Here is a 27,968-nt window from a genome sequence, read left to right on the forward strand (position 1 = left end):
TCTGAGAGCTAGCAGCTGTCAGGTGGAATTGCTTCTCCGACACAACCACCACAATCGAGGGCGCTCACCCCATAATTCAGTGTGATTGGCTCAAGGGGAAAATGGCAGCCTGTGGAGAGTTGAGGAGGAGAGCTCTTTGACAGGAATGCATCCTCGATGGGAGAAGCGGACCGATTACTTGTTATCATTCTGTCTCTTTTAATGTCAGTCTTCGCACGGTGAGAAAAAGCATTCCACGCGCAGTGACATGGAGAATGAAGTCTTCAGCTGGGACCCCCACCCCCCACCGTTGAACACACACACACACAGACGCATGCACAAACACTTGCACGCACACACACGCTCGCCCAAGCTGCTGCTTTGTAGGTGACTGACAGCGAGGGAGGCACAAGGAAGTGTCCTTCAGGTACCTCAATTATGGTTCTCAACCTCCCTCATGCTGTCACAGTCCCCAAGGGGGAGGAGGAAATAAAAGGAAGCCAACGTTTCAAATTTCCTTTGGTATTACCAATTCAGAGGGGGGGCATCCAGACAAAAAGGAGAAGGAAGAAGAAATAAAGAGCCATTTCTCCACCTTTCTCTTACCTTCTTCTCTTCCCTCCCTCGCAGCCGTGTTTAAAATAAGGCACCTCAATAGAAGCCTTTTAATGGCACCGCGGCGGGAAAAGAAGGCGCAACTTGATTACTCCGACGGTTTTATTTAACGAGCTCAAAGCCTCTGGCTCTGACTCGCAATTCCGTTTATTACTTTGTTGCTGGAGATCTACGTGACAAAAAGGGAGCCTAGGGGTGTGGAGAATGAAGAGAATGAGCCCCAGCATGACCGTGTTCAGTCATCTGGGGTGGCAGCCATCGCCACAATGATTTACACCTGCAGGATGTGATGGTAATGCTCACCTGGGTTCCTGTTTGATGCCTCTGGCGGCAACCAACCGGTGTTTCAATGTCACAGCTACAGACTGCCACGTTAATTACGGGTGGGACTAAATTGCCCTTGTTGAATGTATGGCTGGCAAACACATGGTAAGACGGGAGTGTGAGTGGCTGTGTGTTTGTGTGAGAGAGACACAAAGGGAAAGAAATGGAGCGAGACAGAGAGACAGCGGGCAAGTTGAAGAGAGACTAAGTAAACAGAGATACAGAGAGTCAATAAAACTAAACGACTTAATGTCTCTCAGACGTGGGATAAAAAGACAGTAGTAGAGAATGACTGACCTTAATTCATGTGGCCGGAAATATTCAAGAGTACGTTCACACACACACACACACAAACACTGTAAAAAGGCCAGCTGTTTTATATTGGGACAAAAGCCAACTCCTGGGAATGTTGACTGACAACAGAAAGCAATACAAAGAAAGGTTTTAAATGAAATATGGAAAAAGCATACACCCTAATCTGTATTCTGTGTGTGGCCTCCTATAAATATTAGAGGAAGGACAGACACCTTGTGAAGAGAGGAAATGGGTAAATTGTGCATTTGAGGATATAATTTCCCCTCTAGCTGCTACTCCCATTATATTCCATCACAATAATGGGGGTATCATCTTCATCATAATTTCTAGCATCATTATCCTCACCATCATCATTATTGGAATAGTGAACAAAAATCGAAGTCTCTCTCTCATCTTACTCCTCATCATCACCACCACAGTTCCAATCAGCACCAATGCCAGCAGCATCAGTACACGTTAAACGTCTGATTAATGTTCAATTAAGCCTCTAGTTACCTGGCCTTATGGTATGGCCATTCACTCTCTCAAGCTGTGGAGCTCACTGGGGTCTCATGTTCCAGCTCCTCTCACCTGCTTCCACTTTCACATCAAAGAGCACATGACAGGCGGCTATGCCCACTGCAACCAGAGCACAGCCTAATTGACAGTGTCCACCACATGGCACCTGGTGATTCTCTCCCAGACCATGCAACTGTAAAAGCCCATATTCAGTAATGAGCGAGCTGACCTTGTATAAGCAATAAGGCCCTAGGTGTGGTGTATGGCCAATATACCACGGCTTCGGGCCGTTCTTACGCACGATGCCTGGATACAGCCCTTAGCCATGGTATATTGGCCATATACCACAAACCCCTGAGGTGCCATATTGCTATAATAAACTGGTTACCAATGTAATTAGACACGTAATTATACATTTTTTTGTCATACCGAAGGTTTACTGTCTGATATACCATATATCTTGGCCATTTGAGTCTGGTCTATATTAGTGTAGGGTGGCGCGTAACATTCTAACAGCTCCTTAACTTGGCTATTTGAGCATGGCCTATATTAGCGTAATATAGCAGCGATGCTAATGTGCTAACAGTTCTTACCTTGGCCATTTGAGCATGGCCTATATTAGCGTAATATAGCAGCGATGCTAATGTGCTAACAGTTCTTACCTTGGCCATTTGAGCCTGCACCCCGGTGGCTTTGAGAGACGACACCGCCTTCTGTGCTGCAGCCGGGCTATCAAAGTCCACAAAGCCATATCCTGAAGGGAAAGAGAGGAGAGAATGATGGAGAATGCAGGTGGAGTTCTTAGACGGCGAGAGAGAGTGACAGGGCTTGGTAATTGTAGCAGTAATAGGTGGGTAATATGACCAGAGAGGCTGCCAGTTCTCATATCTTGTAAGCACTACGTCGCTTAATAATTAGCGCCACTGACGTTCATATGGGGATGCTTAGGAATGCTAATTAGGAGCATTCATGAACAGTTTAGCAATAACAAACCAAGCCGGTGAGCCACTTGAATGAAGGAATCTACACCGGTAGTTTAAAGTCCTACAGTACAGTCTACATTATTCAGTGCTACATTTTTTTAAGAACATTTTTCCAACAAAACTATACAAAGAATCACAACAATGCACAGATATAAAGTATATACACAAACATGACAATCATTTCTTTAAGAAAACAACAACCTGCCTATCGATTCTTCTAATGAAAGGAATTCCCATTAAAACAACAACACCTTCAACCCCTTGATATTTGAAATGTCTGACATTGGCCATCAAGCTCCTCACAACAACAGCCCATTAGCACAGAGAGAGCCATTTTCATTTCGCAGGGTTTTTAATTTTCTCCCCGGCAAAACAGAATCTCTCAAAGGTTGACGCCGTCGTACAAGAGCCTTCGTTCATTCCCTTGTTTTTTTTCTTCTTCTTCTTCAACTCTCCCACCCCCTCTGGAAATTCATCAGTGGTGAAAAGGCGGGAATGAAATCTGCAGCTGTGATTTATGAGTTATTGTGATCCCGACATTCCCGGGGATGTATCAGCGGCGGGGTCGCGTCGGTGTTAATTAAAATTTGGTGCCGGATTAAAAGCAGTCAATGGTGGCCTCTGATCCACTGTTTCACAAGGAAAGTGTAATTAGAAAGGGATAATGGGGGGACCCGGGCCGAGCTGGTGTGGCTACCCCCTACACACTCACACACACACACACACACACACACACACACACACACACACACACACACACACACACACACACACACACACACACACACACACACACACACACACACACACACGCACACAGATGCGTGTGTCTGGACTTTCCTGCATTCGATAGAGGTAAAGGAGCGTGAAATAATGACAAAATCATAACCTGTGGAAGAACGGAATTGAGCTCACGTCTGATTAACAACAGGGTGGTAAAAATGAAGGAGAAGAACTGGCAAATGTTCATTCGGAAACACTACTGTAAGAGCTGGAGGTGAAATAAGGTTGAATTAAATCATATCGCCAAAACTGATCTAGTTGTTCTACTTAGCTGAGATGCAGTTAACCGGTCTATAAATATATTATTCAAGAGGTGAATGGTGAAGTATAAAACAGAATCTTTTCAGGACATCCCTTGAAAGGAATGCTCGTTGGAACAGGAAGGGGATTTGAGAAAGAGATTGTTGACCTACATTCAGCAGAGATAGGAGAGTAATTCTTCCTCAGAGTAGCGATTACCTGTATGGCACTGGAAAGTCACCGTGGTCGGCTCCATTCAGAGACCAAGGCCAAAAGGCCACGGCACTACGGCGTGACCTCAAACAATCAAATGACCCGTGAATACCAAACACAAGCCTTGACAGAGTGTGTTCAACTGAATCCAGTTGCAGGAGTCTGAAGAGGACAATGTAGGTCAAGACAAGAGAGTTCAATATGACAGACAGTGAACCGCTCAATAACTGGCGTTACAGTATGCATGTCTAACATGGTACAGTGCAGACAGTATTTTGTTGGGAAGCCGAAAGCCAAGACTGTTTGGGTTCCTGCATACATATAGTCATCCCACAAGAGTAATTTGGCCAGTACAAAACACTTGCTCTCTCAAGATGCTGAGAAACAGATGAGAGCCATTGAGAGCATCCTGTCGGGCTGTATCACCGCTCTGGTATGGCAATTGCACCGCCCGCAACTGCAAGGCTCTCCAGAGGGTGGTGCGGTCTGCTCAACGCATCACCAGGTGCACACTGCCCGCCTTCCAGGACACCTACAGCACCCAATGTAACAGGAAGGCCAAAAAGATCATGAAGGACATGAACCACCCGAGCCACAGCCTGTTCACTCCGCTATCATCAAGAAGGCGAGGTCTTATTAATAACAAACTTGTATGTAGTCTGTAAATATAAATAAAATGTGAAATCATAAAGCTGATTTACCCCCTTTTTCTCACAATTTCAAATATAATCTTGTCTCATCACTGCAACCCCCAATGGGCTCGGGAGAGGTGAAGGTCAAGTCATGCGTCCTCCGAAACATGACCCGCCAAACTGCGCTCCTTAACACCCGCTCACTTAACCCAGAAGCCAGCTGCACTAATGTTTCAGAGGAAACACTGCTCAACTGACTGAAGTCAACCTGCAGGCGCCCAGCCCGCCACAAGGAGTCGCTAGAGCGCAATGAGCCAAGTAAAGCCACTCCCGGCCAGTGCCTTAGACCGCTGCACCACTCAGGAGGCCATCACAAAGTTGTTTAGACACAAAGAAAATACAGACTCATGATTGGTTGAGATAATGAGGGGGCTCGCGAGAAAGTCCATTCTGTCACTCAAGGCTTCTCTGTCAAATGGCACATCCTGCTCTCTGCAACCGCGGATATTTGAAAGATCCATTGGATTAATATTTTCATCATGGACTACATGCAAAGTGTAGCTAAAGCTATCAATACCAGTGCTGTCCTGAGTAGAGCTCCTGGTATTGACACAGCTCTTTTTTCTGTGGCTAAAGCAGACTGGACTGGTTGAAGCCGAGTGGGATTGGGAAGGATTATTTTGTGTTTCAGTCTTGTGTTTCAGTGTTTCAGTCTGCCGCGAATCATCATAATCCATACACCGGTATGAGTCAACATTTAAAATGCCAAGATAGCTAAATGTAAATATGTTACAGTCTCAACTGTATCAAAAAGCTGTTTCATTGCTAGCTATATAGCTAGCTAGACAGTTGCATGGAGGTACCATTATAGCTCGCTTCGTCCCGGAACTAGCCATTGTTTACAGATGGCTTGTGGCGGGACGAAGCAACGGTAAGATAGCTAGCTAGCTGAGCTGGCCAGTTGCATTTCGTGTTGATTGCTGATGTGCTAAGGCATGCATGACATGATGATAAACTTTTTACAAGTTTGCCAGTTTTTCATGTTTCACTAGCTAGTTTCCAAAAATAGCCACTGTAGTGCGAATGCTGATAGATTATAAAGCTAATCAAACCCCATGTTACGTTATAGGGACACATGCTAAATTGGCTAGCTAGCTAGCTAGCTATTAGATTATAGATTTTGATATTTTTTTTTTTTTACATGTTCAACTAGCTGGCTAGCTACAGTAGATGAATACAATTTAGATCTGGCCTGCTGGTAATTATGAAGCTAAATGTTTGCTAAATCTAGCTAGTTATTTTGTCTGCATTGCCATTGTTGGGCTGGAAGCAGGTTAAGTGTATACAAGGCATTTTAGTACAGCTGTAGCAGTAAACAGGCAATAACAAGATATGACATTATTAATTAATTCATGTTTTACCCTATTTTTGTGTAATTTCTCTTTCAGCATAAACCTTCTCTCCTCCACCAGTAGAAGGAGATAATGACGGGTGATCAAGTAACATTTCACGTATTTTGTGTTTGTACTTTTAGATTATTGCTTGAACTTGGGTGTCAGTGAATGTTATTGCTGGAATGCAAGGTTTTAATATCTTGTCTATTTTTGTCTGGTTTCCTACTTAAATATTTAATTTTCTGGAGCCTGGTTATGTTGTGGCCAAGGAGCTTTCACTCAGATGGAAACAATTTTCAGCTGCTGTGCAATGTTAACATGAAAACGTCCCCCGGACTGGACACAACCCGGCAAACATATATTTTGGAGCAGATCAGAACTTTTGCAATGAAAAGACCACGGACATTACATATCCTGCCCCAACAGACAGGACAGAAATATGCTCAGAGGCTAGATTTCTTTGTTCATATCTTAACATGTACCAAAGTTCTCAAAGGATCTGATGATATAGGCCTAGGTCTAAATAGTGTTTTTACCTTTATGTGTCTGTGTCCAATTAAAATTTTCCTAATTGTAGGCGACTACCTTTAGCACTTGAAGTTAAAAGATTTTTATTGCTGAAATCTTTTATTTATTTGCCACAGTCGTATCTGTTCCAATGTGAACTCTTTAAGAGATGGGTTTAAGGCTTTAGAGGCTGTGAACAAAGATAAATGGTCGTTAACAAAAAACAGCACTATAAGTTGTTCAATGTGAAATGTTATCTTTATTATACAACAATAGGCAATGTAATACTGTAAATGGCTTGCCTGATGGGCAGTGGCGATTTTAGCATGTAAATCTTGGTGGGGCAAAAAAAGTATGTGGGATGAATGACAGCAAAGCTACTATACAACACAACACTAAACAATACATTAATTGCACTATAACGGTGACAAACGGTGCCCACACACTGTTAGGGCATACATAAAGCTGTCCCAACAGCAGAGTTCCAACAGCAGTCCCAACACCTTACCACTGCTACACCTGGCTTTCAGCAGAGCTTTGTCTGGCAGCGAACAGTTCATTCAGCCTCATTTACTGCCTTTAAAAAAACATAGCTGATATGGCTGACAATTGAGATGTTCCCACTATGGCATAAGGGGACGAGAAGTGTATAAGAGTCAATCCGTAATTTTTATTAAGACATCAATGAGCAAGAGCTCGATGGACGTAGTCAATATAACGATTTGTTCAGAACCTTTGAAATGTATAACGACAGAATTCAGAACATGGGCTGTTCTTACAGTGTACTCCCTGTACAACAAGTCCGAACCGTAGGATAAATAAAGGGGGCATATAAACAGACAATATTACAATATTTCATGATGACATTTCTCTAAAAAAGGTTATAGGCTACATGTGCGCCACCAAGTTAGAACGAGAAGGAGGGCTGTGATGGTTGCTGATAATGGTCTCCATACGCCTATGTAGATATTCCATTAGAAATCAGCCGTTTCCAGCTACAATAGTCATTTACAACATTAACAAAGTCTACACTGTATTTCTGATCAATTTTATGTTATTTTTAATGGACAAAAAATGTGCTTTTTTAAAAAAAACAAGGACATTTCTAAGTGACCCTAAACTTTTGAACGGTAGTGTATATGTCACATTAATTAAACTCTCATTCATATATCTCTTCTAAACTGACAAATAAGCATAAAATATACCTTTTACAAATACTTTAGCATGTTTAATACACTTGTTTCAAGCAATAGAGCATATGCTTTGAATACTGGTCTGTTGTGCAAATATGCAGTTTTGGGCAAATGTTCATATCACTTTGCTGAATTTATCACATACAAGGATTTTGTATGGAACATTAATCAGCTATGCCTTCCCCATTTGTAAGGCCCACTGAGTTGTTGCTTGTGCCGCTTTACTTTCTTGACTGTGTCATGGGACCTTTGCCTACGCTTGGCACAGTCAATTGAAGCAGCATCAGCAACTCCTCGTTGATTGCTTCCGATGTCACCAAAGTGCTGTAAAGCTACAATTTGTCTATCACATTTGATATAGCAGTGGCTCCCTCATTGAACATGGCTACTGCAATACTGGCTGCTGTGTCAATGCAACTTTTGCCCACAAAGATAGTTTTGGGGCACCGCGACCGTATTACAGAGTTCAGACATTCACTTGCATTCTGGGTTCCTCCGTGCTACATTATTTTGAAGAGGTTATCATTTGACATCCTATGATATACAGGTACCATTTTTTTGCAATCTCTCTGTTCAAAAATGTATGACCTCCATGTTTTTTTGTGACTGGGTGGATCTTCACCATTTTCTAGGGCTCGCCGGTACCAGAACCGATGCACGCACCTATCCCATAGCTGGAAGTGAATCCAACTCTACGTGCCAAGTGCCATCAGACGAAACATGAATGTCTATGATGTTATCCTCATCCTTCTTCAGAAACTCTGCTATATCTGGGTCTATATCTGTGTATTCTCTTCTAAGGAACTTTTCAGCACTCTCCATTGACTGTAGCCCTCTCTGAATCTCTGCAACTAAAGTCGGGGGGGGGTACTTATGTCTGTCGACATTACAGACATAACCGCAGGACTAAATATCAGCATGTTACCCTATGTAAATATTAGCATACCAGCTTGTATTTACTTTATGTGAAGCTAATTTCTCAGTAATCACAGTAGGCTACAGCCCTATGACACTGTAGGCCTAAGTGACAGTCTCGTTGTATAGTTATGTTTTTCTATCACTCGGTTTTATTCACTCTGAATACATTTGCTGGAGCAAGGAAATAAATATAATTTATACACAGCAAGTCACCTGACAATAATGGGCTACTCTCCCTTTTTATTTAACTGTCACTCTCCTGTCATGTCTCAGATATGAGCTGAGACACGAGGAAGGAATCCCTGGGACATTGCTTATTTTCTTTAGAGCTGCATAACCAAGTCCAAGTTTGTGGGCTAGAAGAACCATCCTCACATTTATTTCAAATGCCACATCTCCCCTGGAGCACTCCTGCAGCCTGGAGGAAGTGTAAACTCTCCTAAATGCATCACGATCACCTTCACAGTGTGCACATTGTATCATGACAGAATGACAGAATCCCTGATTGGTGGGGTCTATGGTGATTTTCGGTCCAGTGTTCAAGTTGGTTTATTTGTGACATGTGGAATAAAAGCCACTGTCGGCTGTCTGCTGGATCGCCTCAAGCTGTCATCTTCATCTCAACGAATTTGCGTCTAGACGTGCTGCTGCCGGCTACCTTCTTTCCCTCCTCTAGTTACCTGTACTGCCACGATCGGCTGATCAAGCACATTTTGTCTTTCATTCACTGCTTTTGTCGCATTGGCTAACTGAGATCGCATATTTTTATTCACATACTGTAGGTATATTATTAGAGATTTTCTCATTTAGTATTTTTTTACATGGATACTTCGCGGGAGATATTTTCAAAAAAGGGAGCGCTGCACGGCACAGAGGCATTTTAACCAATCAGGTTGCCGGAAAGGGCTTTTAAATGCCATTAGCCAATCGGATGCCAGGAAATTACTCCTCTTTAAGCATGAAGCACTACGTCTACAAAGGATATAGCCATGTGTGGACTAGTTAACGCTATGCTCCGGAAAACAAGCTCTCGAATGATATGATGCAACATGGAGAGTTTTAAAAATAGCTCTACATGAAACATGCTAACAAGAACAACATTTATGGTAGGTATAGTTGACGGGGTTGGGATAAAATGATACAAATCAAGTATTTATATACGTTATTGCTGATTTATTTATTTGTAAATCATATGGAAGTTATGGTTGCAAAATATCCCCCAAATCTGAAAATTGACACAAGTGAAATCACAATTTTTGCCTGTGGTGCCTGGCCTTAATCAAATGGCAACCCGGACTATTTACATTGCACATGGTCTGAAAACACTGCTGTTCAAAGGTAAGTATGAGGTGCAGTACAGTGTTTCTAATGAGGCTGCTCTAGAATGACATCCATGGAGATGGAATGGAGGAAGGCATCGCTTTGAAGTCTGAAACATCCTGGCTGTACACAAACAAAATATCTATATCTGTCATTGAAGCCAGCTCAATTTTTATTGAGAAGATGTACCATGTCTGATATACTGTGCAGATACAAAAAAATTATAATCGTAACTGGAATAAAGACAAAACATGAACTGCCATATCGCATTTCCTGGGCCTGCTCTAACTGCTGCTGTTGAGATAAAGACAGAATTGTCAGTTAGGATAGTGTAGCCTAGAAGCACTGCAGAGAGCAGCAAGAGCCCCAGGTCCCTATGGAACGCAATGCACTTTAGGCTACACCGCTAACGCTAAGCTACGAAGCTACAATATCCTGAGACCAGATAAGGGACCTATTACAATGCACGAATCAATCAAGCATGCATCATTCATGCATTTCGCTATCAAATTATGTTAATCCTAATTACGTCGGGGGAAATTAGCATACTTTATCTGCATAATAGTCTGGATTGTTTGCCCCCCCCCCAATTTGATATTCCCATTTTGATACAGAATTCCCATTTCTATATTCTGCTAGCTCTAATGATTCTGTGTGGTATTGCATACTGCTTTATAGTAATACCATCAAAGGGAATAATGGTTGTCACACATAGGCAGACTCATAGTTACATGTAATCTTTAACATCCATGTGAGTCATCAAAGAGAGAGAGAGAGAGAGAGAGCAGATGACACACATGCATGAATAATTACCGCTGTTACACACATGTACATGATTATCAAGAGCATTTGCATGCTGTAATAGAGGAGATACATATAACCACTTCAAACAATATCCATGCTGCTTTATACAGTATCATAGAATTACAATATTTCAAAAATGTGACATGCCAGCCCAATGGGGGCAGATTATGCTAGTTCTTACTTCACAGTAGCACTGCCGGAGTTATGGGCGGGACTTATAGGAGGCCTGTCCCGCTTTACCGTACCCATCCAAACAAAATATTTAAATATTGATAATACATTTGACCGAGATGCGCGCCGACATAAAGACGCATCAATCTCCGAGTGAACAAAACTGCGCCCCTATCTCAGTATGTGTAGATCATGTATCTGATGCTGTCTGGACCAAAAGAGTATGGCATGTCATTCTATTTCTGTCCAGACTGCATCAGATACATGAGCTAGGTATATAGAGAGGGACGCTGTTTCGCTCACTTTAAAACTTTCACCGGTGATATAGTTTCAGCAGAGAGGAAGAGGCGAAGCGAGAGGGTTCATTCTCGCCAAAATCTGTCCAGTATGCCGAATGCATTTCTATGGGAATCATACGCAGACCTAAACTTGTCGCCTGCCTTCCCACTTTTGGGACAAAGTTGTTAGGGCAGAGATATGAGCATCTCGTCATTATATACAAATCTCTGGTTTCAGCCTCTTGCGAATTGGAAAGGAAAGTTGGCGGGTGCACAGTTCACTGTTAAGATGCTGTATTGCCCTAAAGTAAATTGATGTTTCGCCAAAATTATTTAATTACTCATGTCTAAATAAAATCATTAAATGCACTGCACCAGAGAGCATGACTTCGGCACAGAGGATCATTAGCTTATTTTCAAAAAATTGCTGAGGATTGTTTCAAATCACAAGTGTGTTTGGGACGGCCGTAATTTGAGTAGTGTGTGTGGCAATAGTCTATAGTCAAGCTGAATGACTTGCGGGTGTCAATGAAAAGCATCTAAAATATGTGTGAAAATAATGTGTCTTGTGTCGATTTAAACATTTTGCATCAAGAAGAAGGGGAGGGTTGTGTCGAAGATATGGTGCCCAATTGGCATAACACACCACCTACACCACTAACATGCTGACCAGACCGCTCGCACGCATGTTGATTTTGTCCACCCACACCAGACGCGATCAGGACACGCTGGTTAAAATATCAAAACGAACTCTGAACCAACTATGTTAATTTGGGGACAGGTCGAAAAGCATGAAACATTTATGGCAATTTAGCTAGCTTGTTTGCTGTTGGCAACTGTTAGCAACTGTTTCTGACCAGACACTAACGCAGAGGAGAGAGATGGATGTAATTGAAAGAACCAGAAATTTCATCTGGCTTTAGGTCTAGGTGTTTTACTTAGTTGATGGTGGAAGTTATAGGCCTACTGCTGCATCTCCGAGTTCTACGCTTTCATTTCTTCAACCGCGAATGGATCGCAGTGTATGAATGTTTCCATATGGCAGAGGCTCGTGCTCTTTCCAAAGTTTAAGTTGAACTTTTAAACTTTTGTCATTCACTTCAGATTTTTATGATTCGTCTCATCACATGGCAATTGTTTTGTGAAACGAAAACGTTATTGAAATGAAACTGTTCCACGAAAATGTGCATGTAAAAATAATCAGAACTGGCACGCAGATTGGTAGGATAAATTGCTAGCTTCCCCAAACTTGAAACTCACGAGCTGCCATGGTTCTTATTACACCCATTAAAAAAAAAAATGCGCACAAGCACGTGCACACAGGGGGGTCCCGTGAAAATCACATGCCGGTCCAACTGATTGATTATGTAGCTGGGTCTGCACAGTAGGGCCGTCAAAAATTATTATAACAAATATTTTTTCATTTTGCAGAAATGCCTTCTTGAATATGTGAACTTTCTTGTGCCTTAATTACAAACTTGTTTGGGATCTGTAAATATGAATACAAATTTTACATTAGGAGCCTGGTTTAGCCATGGAGAAAGAATTCAGCTTTACAGGGAGAAAGACAGGATCCTTCTCCCAACTAAGCTATACCGAATCGAATTTCACACATATAACAACAGATTAATTAAATTAAGTAAAGTATGATGGGGATAAAGGAGGAGAATTGGTGAGTTGATGAGCGAGGGTGTCACCATCGTTGTAAGTAGCGGACCAAAATGCAGCGTCTTATGTGTTCATGATGATATTTTAATTAAAGAAAGCACTGAACACTGAATACAAAACAATAAAGGAATAATGACCGTGAAACTATAATAAGAACTGTGCTGACACAAGCAACTAACATAGACACAACTAAATGAAACAGAAAAGGGGATCGGTGGCTGCTAGTAGGCCGGCGACGACGACTGCCGAGCGCCGCCCGAACAGAAAGAGGCACCATCTTCGGCGGGATTCGTGACAGAGGGGAAGCAAATGATGCATAATTATGTAACCACCAATTGTGTAAGAACAACAGGACGAGCCATTCTGTTGCATTGATCGATTCTAAATCTAAAATTAAAATTGTATGTACCCTATATCAGTCCACCGAATCAAAGCAGTCTTAACAGTCTACTCTGGCCTACTTAGATCAGGCTACACAGTGAGTGATTGTGCACGCTGAATGGCTTTCAATATCTGGGAAAATATCCACATCAGGCAGCAGGTGAGCGAGTGTCGGAGAACGTGGGTGATGAGGCTTGTAGAACCTTGCGTTGGCAAGGGGAGAAATGCCACCAAGGCCAATTTGTTCACTTCACTGTCATTGGCGAAGAAGTTGCTTGCAACGATAACAAGTCTGGCATGATGAGAGGGAGCTCTATCCCTCTGCGACAAATGAGGCACCTGCACAGCCCGTTGTACTCCACAACGGTGCCGAAGAACGAGACACAATAAAGAAGGCCGGAGACTATTACGTACGACATCCAAACAAAAAGGTACTGATGGCAAAGTGTGAAAGTTACGAAAATTGTGTCAACTGTAAGGACAAGGGATAACAGCTAAATTACTTTTTTTTCTTTATTTAACTAGGCAAGTCAGTTAAGAACAAATTCTCAACTGATGCAATTGCGTGAAGACCCATACAAGCAGGAGCTGACAATCGTTTGATATTTTTGACTGCTGTCATAGTGACACTTACAGTATATTCATTATAATGCCATTATTGGTTTTGTGCTGAGTTTCACTATTTATCAAGACTACTTGGAGCTTATAATGATGTTTTGGACACTAATGTTTTCATCATGACTGCGCGTCTTGACATGCATCTTGGTGGTTGGGGTATTTTATTTTGATGTTATAAATCTAGTTCCGACAATGCAGTAATAACCAACGAGCAATCTAACCTAACAATTTCACAACTACCACCTTATACACACAAGTGTAAAGGGATGAAGAATATGTACATACAAATATATGAATGAGTGATGGTACAGAACGGCATAGGCAAGATGCAGTAGATGGTATCGAGTACCGTATATACATATGAGATGAGTAATGTAGGGTATGTAAACATATATAAAGCGGCATTGTTTAAAGTGGCTAGTGATACATGTATTACATAAAGATAGCAAGATACAGTAGATGGTATAGATTACAGTATATACATATGAGATGAGTAATGTAGGGTATGTAAACCCTATATTAAGTGTCATTGTTTAAAGTGGCTAATGATACATTTTTTACATCCATTTTTCCATTATTAAAATGGCTGGAGTTGAGTCAGTATGTTGGCAGCAGCCACTCAATGTTAGTGGGGGCTGTTTAACAGTCTGATGGCCTTCTCCTGAGGTTGAAAAGGTGCTGCTGTGCCTTCTTCACTACGCTGTCTGCCTGGGTGGACCAATTCAGGATGTCTGTGAAGTGTACGCTGAGGAACTTAAAACTTACTACTCTCTACACTACTGTCCCATTGATGTGGATAGGGGGGTGCTCCCTCTGCTGTTTCCTGAAGTCCACGATCACGCACCCTTGATCACGTTGTTGAGGATCAGCGGGGTGGAGATGTTGTTACCTACCCTCACCACCTGGGGGCGGCCCGTCAGGAAGTCCAGTACCCAGTCGTACAGGGCGGGGTCGAGACCCAGGGTCTCGAGCTTGATGACGAGTTTGGAGGGTACTATGGTGTTAAATGCTGAGCTGTAGTCGATGAACATCATTCTCACATAGATATTCCTTTTGTCCAGATGGGTTAGGGACGTGTGCAGTGTGATTGCGATTGCGTCATCTGTGGACCTATTGGGGCGGTAAGCAAATTGGAGTGTGTCTAGGGTGTCAGGTAGGGTGGAGGTGATATGGTCCTTGACTAGTCTCTCAAAGCACTTCATGATGATGGAAGTGAGTGCTAGGGGGCAATAGTCATTTAGCTCAGTTACCTTAGCTTTCTTGGGAACAGGAACAATGGTGGCCCTCTTGAAGCATGTGGGAACAGCAGACTGGGATTAGGATTGATTGAATATGTCTGTAAACACACCAGCCAGCTGGTCTGTGCATGCTCTGAGGACGCGGTTGGGGATGCCGTCTGGGCCTGCAGCCTTGCGAGGGTTAACACGTTTAAATGTTTTATTCACGTCGGCTGCAGTGAAGGGAGTCCACAGGTTTTGGTAGCGGGCCGTGTCAGTGGCACTGTATTGTCCTTTAAGCGAGCAAAGAAGTTGTTTAGTCTGTATGGGAGCAAGACATCCTGGTCCGCGACGTGGCTGGTTTTCTTTTTGTAATCGATGATTGACTGTAGACCCTGCCACATACCTCTTGTGTCTGAGCCGTTGAATTGCGACTCTACTTTGTCTCTATACTGACGCTTAGCTTGTTTGATTGTCTTGCGGAGGGAATAGCTACACTGTTTGTATTCGGTCATGTTTCCGGTCACCTTGCCCTGGTTAAAAGCAGTGGTTTGCACTTTCAGTTTCTCACGAATGCTGCCATCAGTCCACGGTTTCTGGTTTGGGAATGTTTTAATAGTTCTGATGGGTACAACATCGCCGATGCACTTGCTAATAAACTCGCTCACCGATTCAGCCTATTCGTCAATGTTGCTGTTTGACGCAATGCGGAACATATCCCAATCCACGTGATCGAAGCAATCTTGAAGCGTAGAATCAGATTGGTCGGACCAGCGTTGAACAGACCTGAGCGCGGAGCTTCCTGTTTTAGTCTCTGTTTATAGGCTGGGAGCAACAAAATGGAGTCGTGGTCAGCTTTTCCGGAAAGGAGGGCGGGGGAGGGCCTTATATGCGTCGCAGAAGTTAGAATAACAATGATTTTACCAGCCCTGGTAACACAATCGATATGCTGATAGAATTTAGGGAGTCTTGTTTTCAGATTAGCCTTATTTTATTTTGATGTTATAAATAAGCTGTTACAATGTTCCAACACCTATGCTTTCTATTTCATAGTTGCAACAAACGCACTCCACAAATAAAATATATTGAACACATGAATTTGTGTTTTTTTATTCAATGTTTTTACATACAGCCTACGGACGGACCCCCCTTCATCTAATGTAAATTATATTGTGTTAATCGAAATAAAATAAACACAACCAAGTTATTATTTTTGCTATAGCATATATGAAATGTAGGCTATTAATTACAATGTTAGAATGTTGGAGTCAGAAGGACTGCTCATTAGCTTGAAGGGGGGTCCGTCAAGACGCAGCGGTTTTAGTGTTAAGCGGGCGTGAACATTGCTGAATGGGCCTGAACAAAGAGGAGCTCCGAGCACTCAACAAAATCTTTCATGGGCATTTATCCTACTTGTCTCCTAAGTGGGATAACACATTTTTAGGTTTTTCCTCAAATCACATCGTATGATATCCCTTTTTGGAGCTTTGATCTTTTGTAATCTGTAAAAAAAATATATATATATATATATATATTAAAAAGTAGATCAGATTTTTCGACATAAACCCCCTTTGGGACATGCCATCACAAATGATTGAATTACATTCAAAAGGCTTTATTGGCATGGAAAGTATAACAACATACATTGCCAAAGCAAACATATAGAAATGTATCAAATCAATGATGACACAGATTTATTTCAACGAGGAAGTGTCACATATGGAGCTAAAGGCATAGCAATGTAAAACCCTAATTGATTATATACTGAATGTCATAAGATATCCGATAGACCTATGGCAAACAATGACAAACATGGTTGACCATTGCCTAGGACTAATGACCACAAGGCTAATACGACTCAATTTATGGGAGTGTTGATATAGTTAGTTGACCCTGTTATTTCCACCACCACGTCCCTCAATAAAGTTTTTGATTAATTCATTAAATGAAGCAATGGGACATTGGTCATGTCTTCATGCTCGTAGCTTTACCCTCGTTTACTTAGCGCCTATCAAAACATTGGAGGGAACATAGGAACCCTTGACAATACGTTTTTAAAAGGGGACTTTTATGAGACGTATTTAGTAAGTCTTTGGGGTTTTGAACAGTGGCCAGCCCTTTTCCCGGCGGGCAGGGTGGGTGGGTGGGTGGGTGATGGTTTGGGCGAGCTGCATTGCGGTGAGCAGAGCAAACAGTAAGGCAATGTGTGTGTGGGAGGAGGGGGGGGGGTGAAAAGCTTAGAATTCTGGGCTAGCTGTGTCTGTGTGAGAGTGTGTGTGTGTGTGTGTCTGTGTCTGTGTATCTGTGTGAGTCTGTGTGGCTAGCTGCAGCCAAGCCAAGGCCGGGTTGGTTGGTCCCGCTTCAAACCCAGACAAGAGAATCCTCGCTAGGTTCTGCATTCCTCCTCATTTTTCCTCCTGCACTGGGTGACTGGCGATAAATAAAATGAGGCTCCCAGAGCCCGTCTTGTGGCTGCTGTCCATGCACCAACACACCAGCATTGTGTGTGTGTGTGTGTGTGTGTGTGTGTGTGTGTGTGTATGTGTGTGTGTGTGTGTGAGGCGATGTATGAAAATGTTATCTTTGGGTTGGAGACCTCTGACCACATCAGTCACATCAGGGCATAACAGCACAGTGAGTTGACATATCACAATGGCACCACTTCCCCCTCACAGACACACCGGTAGGACAGACGTGTTTTCCTCTTGGCTCCTCTGCACACATACACACACCCAAAAGCACACTTCTCATAGAAATGTGTGTGTGTACATGTATAATATGTGTGCACACTCACAACATACAGACCAGAACACACAGCTTTTACACATTAGTTTACCGTTCACGCATTCAATGTCAACCTGTCGGCCTAATGCTCGGGGACAATATCTAATTTATTGTAAAATAATTCTTATTCTTTTATATGAGACACTACAGGTGAGATAGTGGTACAGGCAATTCACTTATCAACCCTGCAACATGGATTTATGGGGGATTCATCTCTCGCTGATGCACCGTATTGGCATCATTGTATTTCTTGTCATTTTCTCCCAGGTATAAAAGTGTCCTTGGCAGCATCCCAAATGCCCCCCCTCTATTCCCTACATAGTGCACCACTTTTGACCAGAGCCCTATCGGTCCTGGTCAAAAACAGTGCACTATATAGGGAGTAGAGTGCCATTTGGGACATAGCTCTTATCTATGAGCTGCAGTGGCTTGCTGAGGGAAGAGTGCCAGGGCACAGGGCCAAGGGGACCCAGACAGCACAGCTCACTGGTACCATACATTACAGACTGTGGCATCAGGAACAACCTCATTCTGTAATAGCCTTGGGTATAGACATTACGGGCTGGTTTCCCGGACAGTTCTGGACTAAAAAGCATTTTCAATGGATATTCTCTATTCAGCATGCTTTTTAGTTCAGGACTAGGCTTCATCTGTGTCCAGGAAACTGTCCCTATGGGTTTTGAACCAACATATGGGTATGGATCTCTACCTCAATCATCATCTGATCAATAACCTTCTGCATTCTGCCTCCCTTAGCTGCAGGATCTGTTCACTGATCTGCATTCTGCCTGCACCACTTTTACTGTAGCAGAACTCAATCTTACTGTAAAGCACTGCTTATTGTAAAACTGTCACAGGTTAGTGCAGCAGAACAGGAAATCAACCAGGGGCTGTAGATATGAGATTATCACCTTGACTATTCAAATACTGAAGCATTTTCATATCTGGGCTTTAATGAATCCTTCCTTCCCTCTATCATTCGCCTTCCTACCAATGCCCAGGGGTAACGTATAGTACAACACCATACAGTCCAGCTGCTGTACTATTTTACTCAAATTCCCATCAATCAAAACAAGTAACTGGGTTTCTGAGGTACAGTCACACTGTACCACTCCAAAACCAACACAGTTGCACAGTTGATTTAACTGATGTGCAGTTCACATTGTTTTGCATGAATAATTAAGAATGATGAGGACTATCATAAGTCTTCCAATCACAAATGTTCCATCATGATTTGTGGACTCCGAAAGCGAGCTATATTGGGATAAGACGTGACTGAAATGCCCAGTTACTAAGACGGACAGCTCAGGTTTGAACAGTGCTCAGTTCACAGTGTTTATGTTAAGATCCATTTGGATGAGAGAGAATTACAAAATGGGCCAGTCTGGACTAAATGGCTAGCCTGATTTAAAAAGACCCCAAAACCAGCCTTTAAATTATAATTAGCATATATTAAGGACACCTCTCGCAGCCAACTGGTGTTAATTGATCTGAGTGGGGAGAATAATGCTAGTGAGAAAATATCCTAAACACACAGCAGACCTGGTCTCCATTCAGATGTGTAATTGCCTTCGCCACTCAGTTACACAGTAATACACAGTAACTACATTGTCTTGTTAGCCTTAAAAGTGTAACACTGCATCATCTGAAGAGCTCTTGAGAGGGAGGAAGATACCTGCTTGTCAAAAGGTTGTTAAAGGTAAACTCCGTTAAATGATCTTGTGGCACCGCAGATCTTGAGATAAGAGAGATGCAAGACTTCGCTCTCACACGGTCACACACAGTATCTGCGCACGTGCTTGAGTTTGCTTCACGCTGTTGGAGCATGGTAGCCAGGGCACCAAAACAGTGGAGAGGTTGAGCCTCACGCTTCAATGCTTTTAGTCGTTGAGGATATTGACCCACTATGCTGTTTACTTTCTGCATTTACATCCTATCGCTGAGTCCACCTTGAAGATAGATGATCTGGCAAAACACTGGACTGGCAATAGTGACCCACACATATTTGAAAAGGGTGCAAACAAACAAACACATGCGCACGCACACACACGCACGCACACACGGGGGCTTGAAAACACTGGTTCTTGAGGGATACTCAATGGCTGAAATGTAATCTGACTATTTAAGTAATTTATGTCATAGGCTAGAATGTCAACAGACCTTAAACAGTGGTAGATTACATGAAAAAGTGAAAATCCTTAAGCCCACAAAGCTAAGGGTTCTAGAAGGAAAATGACAGTGACATTTTGTGCTACATGTACATCCAGTTTAGCCTGATTGTTGATGCGGGTTGGAGTACAGCGACATAATCAAATCACTGTTGAAAAACAAATTGTAGTCCCTCTAAGCGCAAACCAGACGGGATGGCATATGCTGGCAGAATGGCAGAATGCTGGTAGCCATGCTGGTTAAGTGTGCCTTGAATTCAAATTTAAATCCCAGACAGTGTCACCAGCAAAGCACCCCCACATCTCCTCTTCCATGCTTCACAGTGGGAACTACACATGCGGAGATCATCCGTTCACAAAGACAGCGGTTGGAACCAAAAATCTCAAATTTGGACTCATCAGACCAAAGGACAGATTTCCACCGGTCTAATGTCCATTGCTCGTGTTTCTTGGCCCAAGCAAGTCTCTTCTTCTTATTGGTGTCCTCCAGTAGTGGTTTCTTTGCAGCAATTCAACCATGAAGGCCTGATTCACACTTCTCTCCTCTAAACAGTCGATGTTGAGATGTGTCTGTTACTTGAACTCTGTGTAGCATTTATTTGGGCTGCAATTTCTGAGGCTGGCAACTCTAATGAACTTATCCTCTGCAGCAGAGGTAACACTAGATCTTCCATTCCTGTGGCGGTCCTCATGCGAGTCAGTTTCATCATAGCACTTGGTTTTTGCGACTGCACTTAAAGTTCTTGAAATTTTCCACATTGACTAACCTTCATGTCTTAAAGTAATGATGGACTGTCGTTTCTCTTTGCTTATTTAAGCTGGTCTTGCCATAATATGGACTTGGTCTTTTACCAAATAGGGCTATCTTCTGTATACCACCCCTACCTTGTCGCAACACAACTGATTGGCTCAAACGCATTAAGAAGGAAAGAAATTCCAAAAATGTACATTTTAACAAGGCCCACCTGTTAATTGAAATACATTCCAGGTGACTACCTCATGAAGCTGGTTGAGAGAATGCCAAGAGTTTGCAAAGCTGTCATCAAGGCAAAGGGTGACTACTTTGAATAATCTAAAATCTAAAATATATTTTGATTTGTTTAAGACCTTTTTGGATTCCATGTGTTATTTTATAGTTTTAAAGTCTTCCCTATTATTCTACAACGTAGAAAACAGTAAACATAAAGAAAAACCCTTTAATGAGTAGATTTGTCCAAACGTTTGTCTGTTACTGTATATAGTGCATTCTGAAAGTATTCAGACCCCTACATTTTGTTATGTTACAGCCTTATTCTAAAATGGATTAAACAGTTTTTTCCCTCATCAATCTACACACCATACCCCATAATGACAAAGCAAAACAGGCTTTTAGAAATTGTTGCTAATTTATTACAAATAAAAAACTGAAATATCACATTTACATAAGCATTCAGACCCTTTACTCAGTACTTTGTTGAAGCACCTTTGGCAGCAATTACAGCCTCGAGTATTCTTGGGTATGACGCAACAAGCTTGGCACAACTGTATTTGGGAAGTTTCTCCCATTCTTCTCTGCAGTTCCTCTCAAGCTCTGTCAGGTTGGATGGGGAGCGTTGCTGCACAGCTATTTTTATGTCTCTCCAGAGATATTAGATCGGGTTCAAGTCCGGGCTCTGGCTGGGCCATTCAGAGACTTGTCTCGAAGCCACCTGCGCTGTCTTGGCTGTGTGTTTAGGGTCGTTGTCATGTTGGAAGATTAACCTTCACCCCAGTCTGAGGTCCTGAGCCCTCTGGAGCAGGTTTTCATCAAGAATCTCCGTCATGTCCCTTTTACTGAGGAGTGGCTTCCGTCTGGCCACTCTACCATGAAGGCCTGATTAGTAAAATGCTGCAGAGATGGTTGTCCCTCTGAAAGACCTCTGGAGCTCTGTCAGAATAACCAAATGGGTTCTTGGTCACCTCCCTAACCAAGGCCCTTCTCTCCCAATTGTGCAGTTTGGCCAAGTGGCCAGCTCTAGTTAGAGTCTTGGTTGTTCCAAACCTTTACCATTTAAGAATTGAGGCCACTGTGTTCTTGGGGACCTTCAATGCTGCAGAAATATTTTGGTACCCTTCCCCAGATATGTACCTCGACACAATCCTGTCTCGGAGCTCTATGGACAATTCCTTCGTCTTCATGGCTTGGTTTTTGCTCTGACATGCACTGTCAACTGTGGGATCTTATATAGACAGGTGTGTACCTTTCAAAGTCACGTTCAATCAATTCAATTTACCACAGGTAGACTCCAATCAAGTAGTAGAAACATCTCAAGGATGATCAATGGAAACAGGATGCACCTGAGCTCAATTTTGAGTTTCATAGCAAAGGGTCTGAATAATTACGTAAATATTATTTTCAATAAATTTGCAATAATTTCTAAAAACCTGTTTTCGCATTGTCATTATGGGGTATTGAGTGTAGATTGATGAGTAAACATTTTTTTGGAATCCATTTTAGAATAAGGGTATAACGTAACAAAATGTGGGAAAAACGAACGGGTTTTAATACTTTCCGAATGCACTGTACATATAGGTAGGGATAAAGTGACTAGGCAACAGGATAGATAATCACCTCAGCAACCGTGGCAGATTGCACAAAAATGGGCAGACAGAGACAATATTTTAACAAAGCATAGATCAAGAGGGGCCTCCGAAAAATACATCTCCAATACAGAGACAAACATAAAAACCATGAGAAGGACAAAGTGTTCCTTTATTTTTCATGCACGGCCCTCTTTGTCCCTCAGCTCTGATTCATTCATAAGGAACAGCCAAGCCGCTCCCATCTACCCTTATTCATTCATTTCTGATTTATTCCTTCCGAACCCCTTGCAGGTCAGGGGAAGGCTGTGGCCCCCATTGTGGTTACCAAAATAGCAACGGTGACTCTGGGATAAAAAATTGTGGTAGATACGCCCTCGTCCTCGACTGATAACCCTCAAGGCCGTTTGTCGATGGACCGGGAGGGAAGAGAGCTCAACAGTGTTGTATAAGGATGGAAGTGACGTCAAACACAAGCAAGGATGGTGTCAGAGCTCAGGGCTCATGACACAGAGACAGTGCTGCTGTCCCTCGGGGCATTGGTCTCCCGGCCGGCCAGCCCTGGAAGTGAAGCGGCGACCACACTGCCAGCGGGAGCAGCACAGGAAGTGGAGGGGGGGGACAAAAGGTCACTGCTGGAGGAATGTGGTGGCCGGGTTCTATTTACGACGTGCTCACCCATTTAGACGCCAGCTTGGTGAGCGGCCAACTTGGAAGGCGAGAGAGCGCCTTGGCTTAAAGGAAGGCGAGATGGAAAAGGGAGGGAGATGGAAGCGGGGTGAGGCTCTGCAGCAAAACAAGAACGGGTGGAGTACGGGGGACACCACATTGAGGTTTGCGATGCCACCCGATCAATGGAATTCTTTCATTGCGATTACAAATTAAGGGCATTACTTCACATGCAAACAGGGGACAGGCGTACACTCTTCTCATTATGCCTCTCTCTCACCTGTTTCTCCATAGCTTGCCTCTTTCTGGAATCGTTTTTGGGAAGAGAAGCAATCTGGAAGAGGTCTGCTGCTGGCCGCACTTAAGTTGAGATTCTCATCTGCACATAATTCATTTTCAAAGGGCAGAGGGGCTGCAGAGAGAATCCCTAATTGCGCCGGCAACATAGACAAATGTTTATATCTCGGCCCCTCTAATGAGAAACCGATAATGGATGCAAACAGCACTCGCTTGCCATTCTCTTTCCACTTCCCAGAAATGCACACGGGACAATCCAAAACAGGCCTTCTTGGAGAGCACAACCTCATTCATCAATTCTCCTTTATGCTCGGCATCATGCAATACTCTACTCAGCCATCGACGTAGCCATAAATCTAATTTTTATAGAGACTAACATTTGCAGATATTTCTCCATTAGAGGCTCACTCTGTGCTAGTGGGAGGTGTATGGATGCAGGCAATTGTAATGGCCAAGCATAGTAGAAAGTGATGCACTACTTTATATACTGTATCTCTTCTATCTTCCTGACATTTAATCCAAATATAAATTCCCTATCTTAGGTCAGTTAGGACCACCACTTTATTTTAAGAATGTGAAATATCAGAATAATAGTTGAGATAATGATTTATTTCAGCTTTTATTTCTTTAAATCACATTCCCAGTGGGTCAGAAGTTTACATAGTATTAGTATTTGGTAGCATTGCCTTTAAATTGTTTAATGTGGGTCAAACGTTTCGGGTAGCCTTCCACAAGCTTCCCACAATACAGAGACAGAGCTGGTGTAAATGAGTCAGGTTTATAGGCCTCCTTGCTCTCACACACTTTTTCAGTTCTGCCCACAAATGTTCTATAGGATTGAGGTCAGGGCTTTGTGATGGCCACTCCAATACCTTGACTTTGTTGTCCTGAAGCCATTTTGCCACAACTTTGGAAGTATGCTTGGCGTCATTGTCCATTTGGAAGACCCATTTGCAACCAAGCTTTAACTTCCTGACTGATGTCTTGAGATGTTGCTTCAATATATCCACATAATTTTCATCCCTAATGATGCCATCTATTTTGTGAAGTGCACCAGTCCCTCCTGCAGCAAAGCACCCCAAAAACATGATGCTGCCACCCCCGTGCTTTAAGGTTGGGATGGTGTTCTTTGCAAGCATCCCCCTTTTTCCTCCAAACATAACAATGGTCATTATGGCCAAACAGTTCTATTTTTGTTTCATCAGACCAGAGGACATTTCTCCAAAAAGTATGATCTTTGTCCCCTTGTGCAGTTACAAACCGTAGTCTGGCTTTTTTATGGCAGTTTTGGAGCAGTGGCTCCTTCCTTGCTGAGCGGCCTTACAGGTTATGTTGATATAGGACTCGTTTTACTGTGGATATAGATACTTTCGTACCTGTTTCCTCCAGCATCTTCACAAGGTCCTTTGCTATTGTTCTGGGATTTAGTTGCACTTTTCGTACCAAAGTAAGTTCATCTCTAGGAGACAGAAAGCGTCTCCTTCCTGAGCGGTATGACGGCTGCGTGGTCCCATGGTATTTATACTTGCGTACTATTGTTTGTACAGATGAACGTGGTACCTTCATGCATTTGGAAATTGCTCCCAAGGATGAACCAGACTTTTGGAGGTCTACAACTTTTCTTCTGAGGTCTTGGCTGATTTCTTTTGATTGTCCCATGATGTCAAGTAAAGAGGCACTGATTTTGAAGGTCGGCCTTGAAATACATCCACAGGTACACCTACAATTGACTCAAATGATGTCAATTAGCCTATCAGAAACTTCTAAAGTCATGACATCATTTTCTGGAATTTTCCAAGCTGTTTAAAGGCACATTCAACTTAGTGTATGTAAACTTCTGACCCACTGGAATTGTGATACAGTGAATTATAAGTGAAATAATCTGTCTGTAAACAATTGTTGGAAAAATTACTTGTGTCATGTACAAAGTAGAGGTCCTAACCGAATTGCCAAAACTATAGTTGTTAACAAGAACTTTGTGGAGTGGTTGAAAAATGAGTTTTAATGACAACCTAATTGTATATAAACTTCCGACTTCAACTGTAGATTGACCAGATGAATCCAGGTGAAAGCTATGATCCATTATTGATGTCAGTTGTTAAATCCACTTCAATCAGTGTAGATGAAGGGGAGGAGAAAGGTTAAAGAAGGCCTTAGATTGTGTATGTGTGCCATTCAGAGGGCGAATGGACAAGACACAATAGTTAAGTGTCTTTGAATGGGGTATGGTAGTAAGGAGCACCGGTTTGTGTCAAGAACTGCAACGCTGCTGAGTTTTTCACGCTCAACAGTTCCCTGTGTGTATCAAGAAGGGTCAACCACCCAAAGGACATTGAGCCAACTGTGGGAAGCATTGGAGTGAATATGGGCCAGCATCCCTGTGGAACGCTTGACACCTTGTAGAGTCCATGTTGAAACAAATTGAGGCTGTTCTCAGGGCAAAATTATTACGTATGTGTTTTCCCAGGATTCAAATCCACTATCCTGGTGTTACAAGCATTATGCACTACCAACTGAGCTACAGAACAAAAATATAGCCTGGATGACAGGTGTCATTAAGGAACAACAGGCAGCTGAGCAGAGAACAAAACCGTGGGAGCCAATTATCTCATCTAATTTCGTACAATCCTGTGTGGTGTTGAACCGCTTGCGAATCTCAGCCTCCGCGGCCTTATCTCCTGGCAGAGGAAACGGAGGTCCTTTAACGGGCTGAGGTCATTTCCTCTGCCTCGGGGCTCATAAAGGAAAATCTAAAATGTCTCCATTCGGTCAGCCCCTGCTTTCCTTCAAATGCCTGAGCTGCCTTTTTCATGTTTTTTTTCAGGATAGCAAATTAGTGGTTTCGGTTCCCCGAGACCCTCAGATTAAGCTAACCCACATCTCACTCCTACTAAAAAACATCCGAAGGGAAGCAGGGGGGAACAATACAGGGACAGAGGGAGAGAATGCCTCCCCTCTTACCCACAGGGCTTGACGGCCCTTAAGCCTTTCACAACTTCCTGTTCCCATTGCTCTCCGGTCGGTCCAGGGCGTCAGCGATGGGAAGATGGAGAGGCTCATTCAGAGCCCGCACGATGCAGAGGTGGAAGGCAGTCACGCTGTGATGCTAGGCAGGCGGAGGATTGATAGATCTGCTGCTGGTTGCTGCAGGAGCCATAGAGTCCTAAGGCAGATGGATGAGTGTGTGGGTGGGGGTGTAGGCTGCGTGTGTGGAGGAGAGGAGAGGCTCTAGTATGCTGGCCTAAATGTGATTATGCACTCTGTGTTTTACAGAGTGCAAAAATGTGGAATGTACATGTGTGTGCTATTCTACGTGCATGTGTGCATTAATGTACATACAGTGGGGAGAACAAGTATTTGATTTACTGCCGATTTTGCAGGTTTTCCTACTTACAAAGCATGTAGAGGTCTGTTTTTCTTTAAGAAGCCCTCCTGTTCTCCACTCATTACCTGTATTAACTGCACCTGTTTGAACTCGTTACCTGTATAAAAGACACCTGTCCAGACACTCAATCAAACAGACTCCAACCTCTCCACAAAGGCCAAGACCAGAGAACTGTGTAAGGACATCAGGGTTAAATTGTAGACCTGCACAAGGCTGGGATGGGCTCCAGAACAATAGGCAAGCAGCTTGGTGAGAAGGCAACAACTGTTGGCGCAATTATTAGAAATGGAAGAAGTTCAAGATGACGGTCAATCACCCTCGGTCTGGGGCTCCATGCAAGATCTCACCTCGTGGGGTATCAATGATCATGAGGAAGGTGAGGGATCAGCCCAGAACTACATGGCAGGACCTGGTTAATGACCTGAAGAGAGCTGGGACGACAGTCTCAAAGAAAACCATTAGTAACACACTACGCCGTCATGGATTAAAATCCTGCAGCGCACGCAAGGTCCCCCTGCTCAAGCCAGCGCATGTCCAGGCCCGTCTGAAGTTTGCCAATGACCATCTGGATGATCCAGGGGAGGAATGGGAGAAGGTCATGTGGTCTGATGAGACAAAAATAGAGCTTTTTGGTCTAAACTCCACTCACCGTGTTTGGAGGAAGAAGAAGGATGAGTACAACCCCAAGAACACCATCCCAACCGTGAAGCATGGAGGTGGAAACATCATTCTTTGGGGATGCTTTTCTGCAAAGGGGACAGGACGACTGCACCATATTGAGGGGAGGATGGATGGGGCCATGTATCATGAGATCTTGGCCAACAACCTCCTTCCCTCAGTAAGAGCATTGAAGATGGGTTGTGGCTGGGTCTTCCAGCATGACAACGACCCGAAACACACAGCCAGGGCAACTAAGGAGTGGCTCCGTAAGAAGCATCTCAAGGTCCTGGAGTGGCCTAGCCAGTCTCCAGACCTGAACCCAATAGAAAATCTTTAGAGGGAGCTGAAAGTCCGTATTGCCCAGCGACAGCACCAAAACCTGAAGGATCTGGAGA

The 27,968-nt window shown here is 43.1% G+C and overlaps 1 protein-coding gene across 1 annotated transcript in view; it reads right to left on the reverse strand.

Moving 5' to 3' along the window:
* LOC135550103 (RNA-binding motif, single-stranded-interacting protein 3-like) overlaps positions 1 to 27,968 on the reverse strand; it is a 215,314-nt gene that overhangs the window by 134,302 nt on the left and 53,044 nt on the right. The window contains exon 4 of the mRNA XM_064980589.1: positions 2,394 to 2,485. Coding sequence (XP_064836661.1) covers positions 2,394 to 2,485 — 92 coding nt within the window. The remainder of the gene's footprint in view (positions 1 to 2,393; positions 2,486 to 27,968) is intronic.

This window comes from Oncorhynchus masou, chromosome 12 (assembly GCF_036934945.1).
Source record: "Oncorhynchus masou masou isolate Uvic2021 chromosome 12, UVic_Omas_1.1, whole genome shotgun sequence".
Taxonomy (NCBI): domain Eukaryota; kingdom Metazoa; phylum Chordata; class Actinopteri; order Salmoniformes; family Salmonidae; genus Oncorhynchus; species Oncorhynchus masou.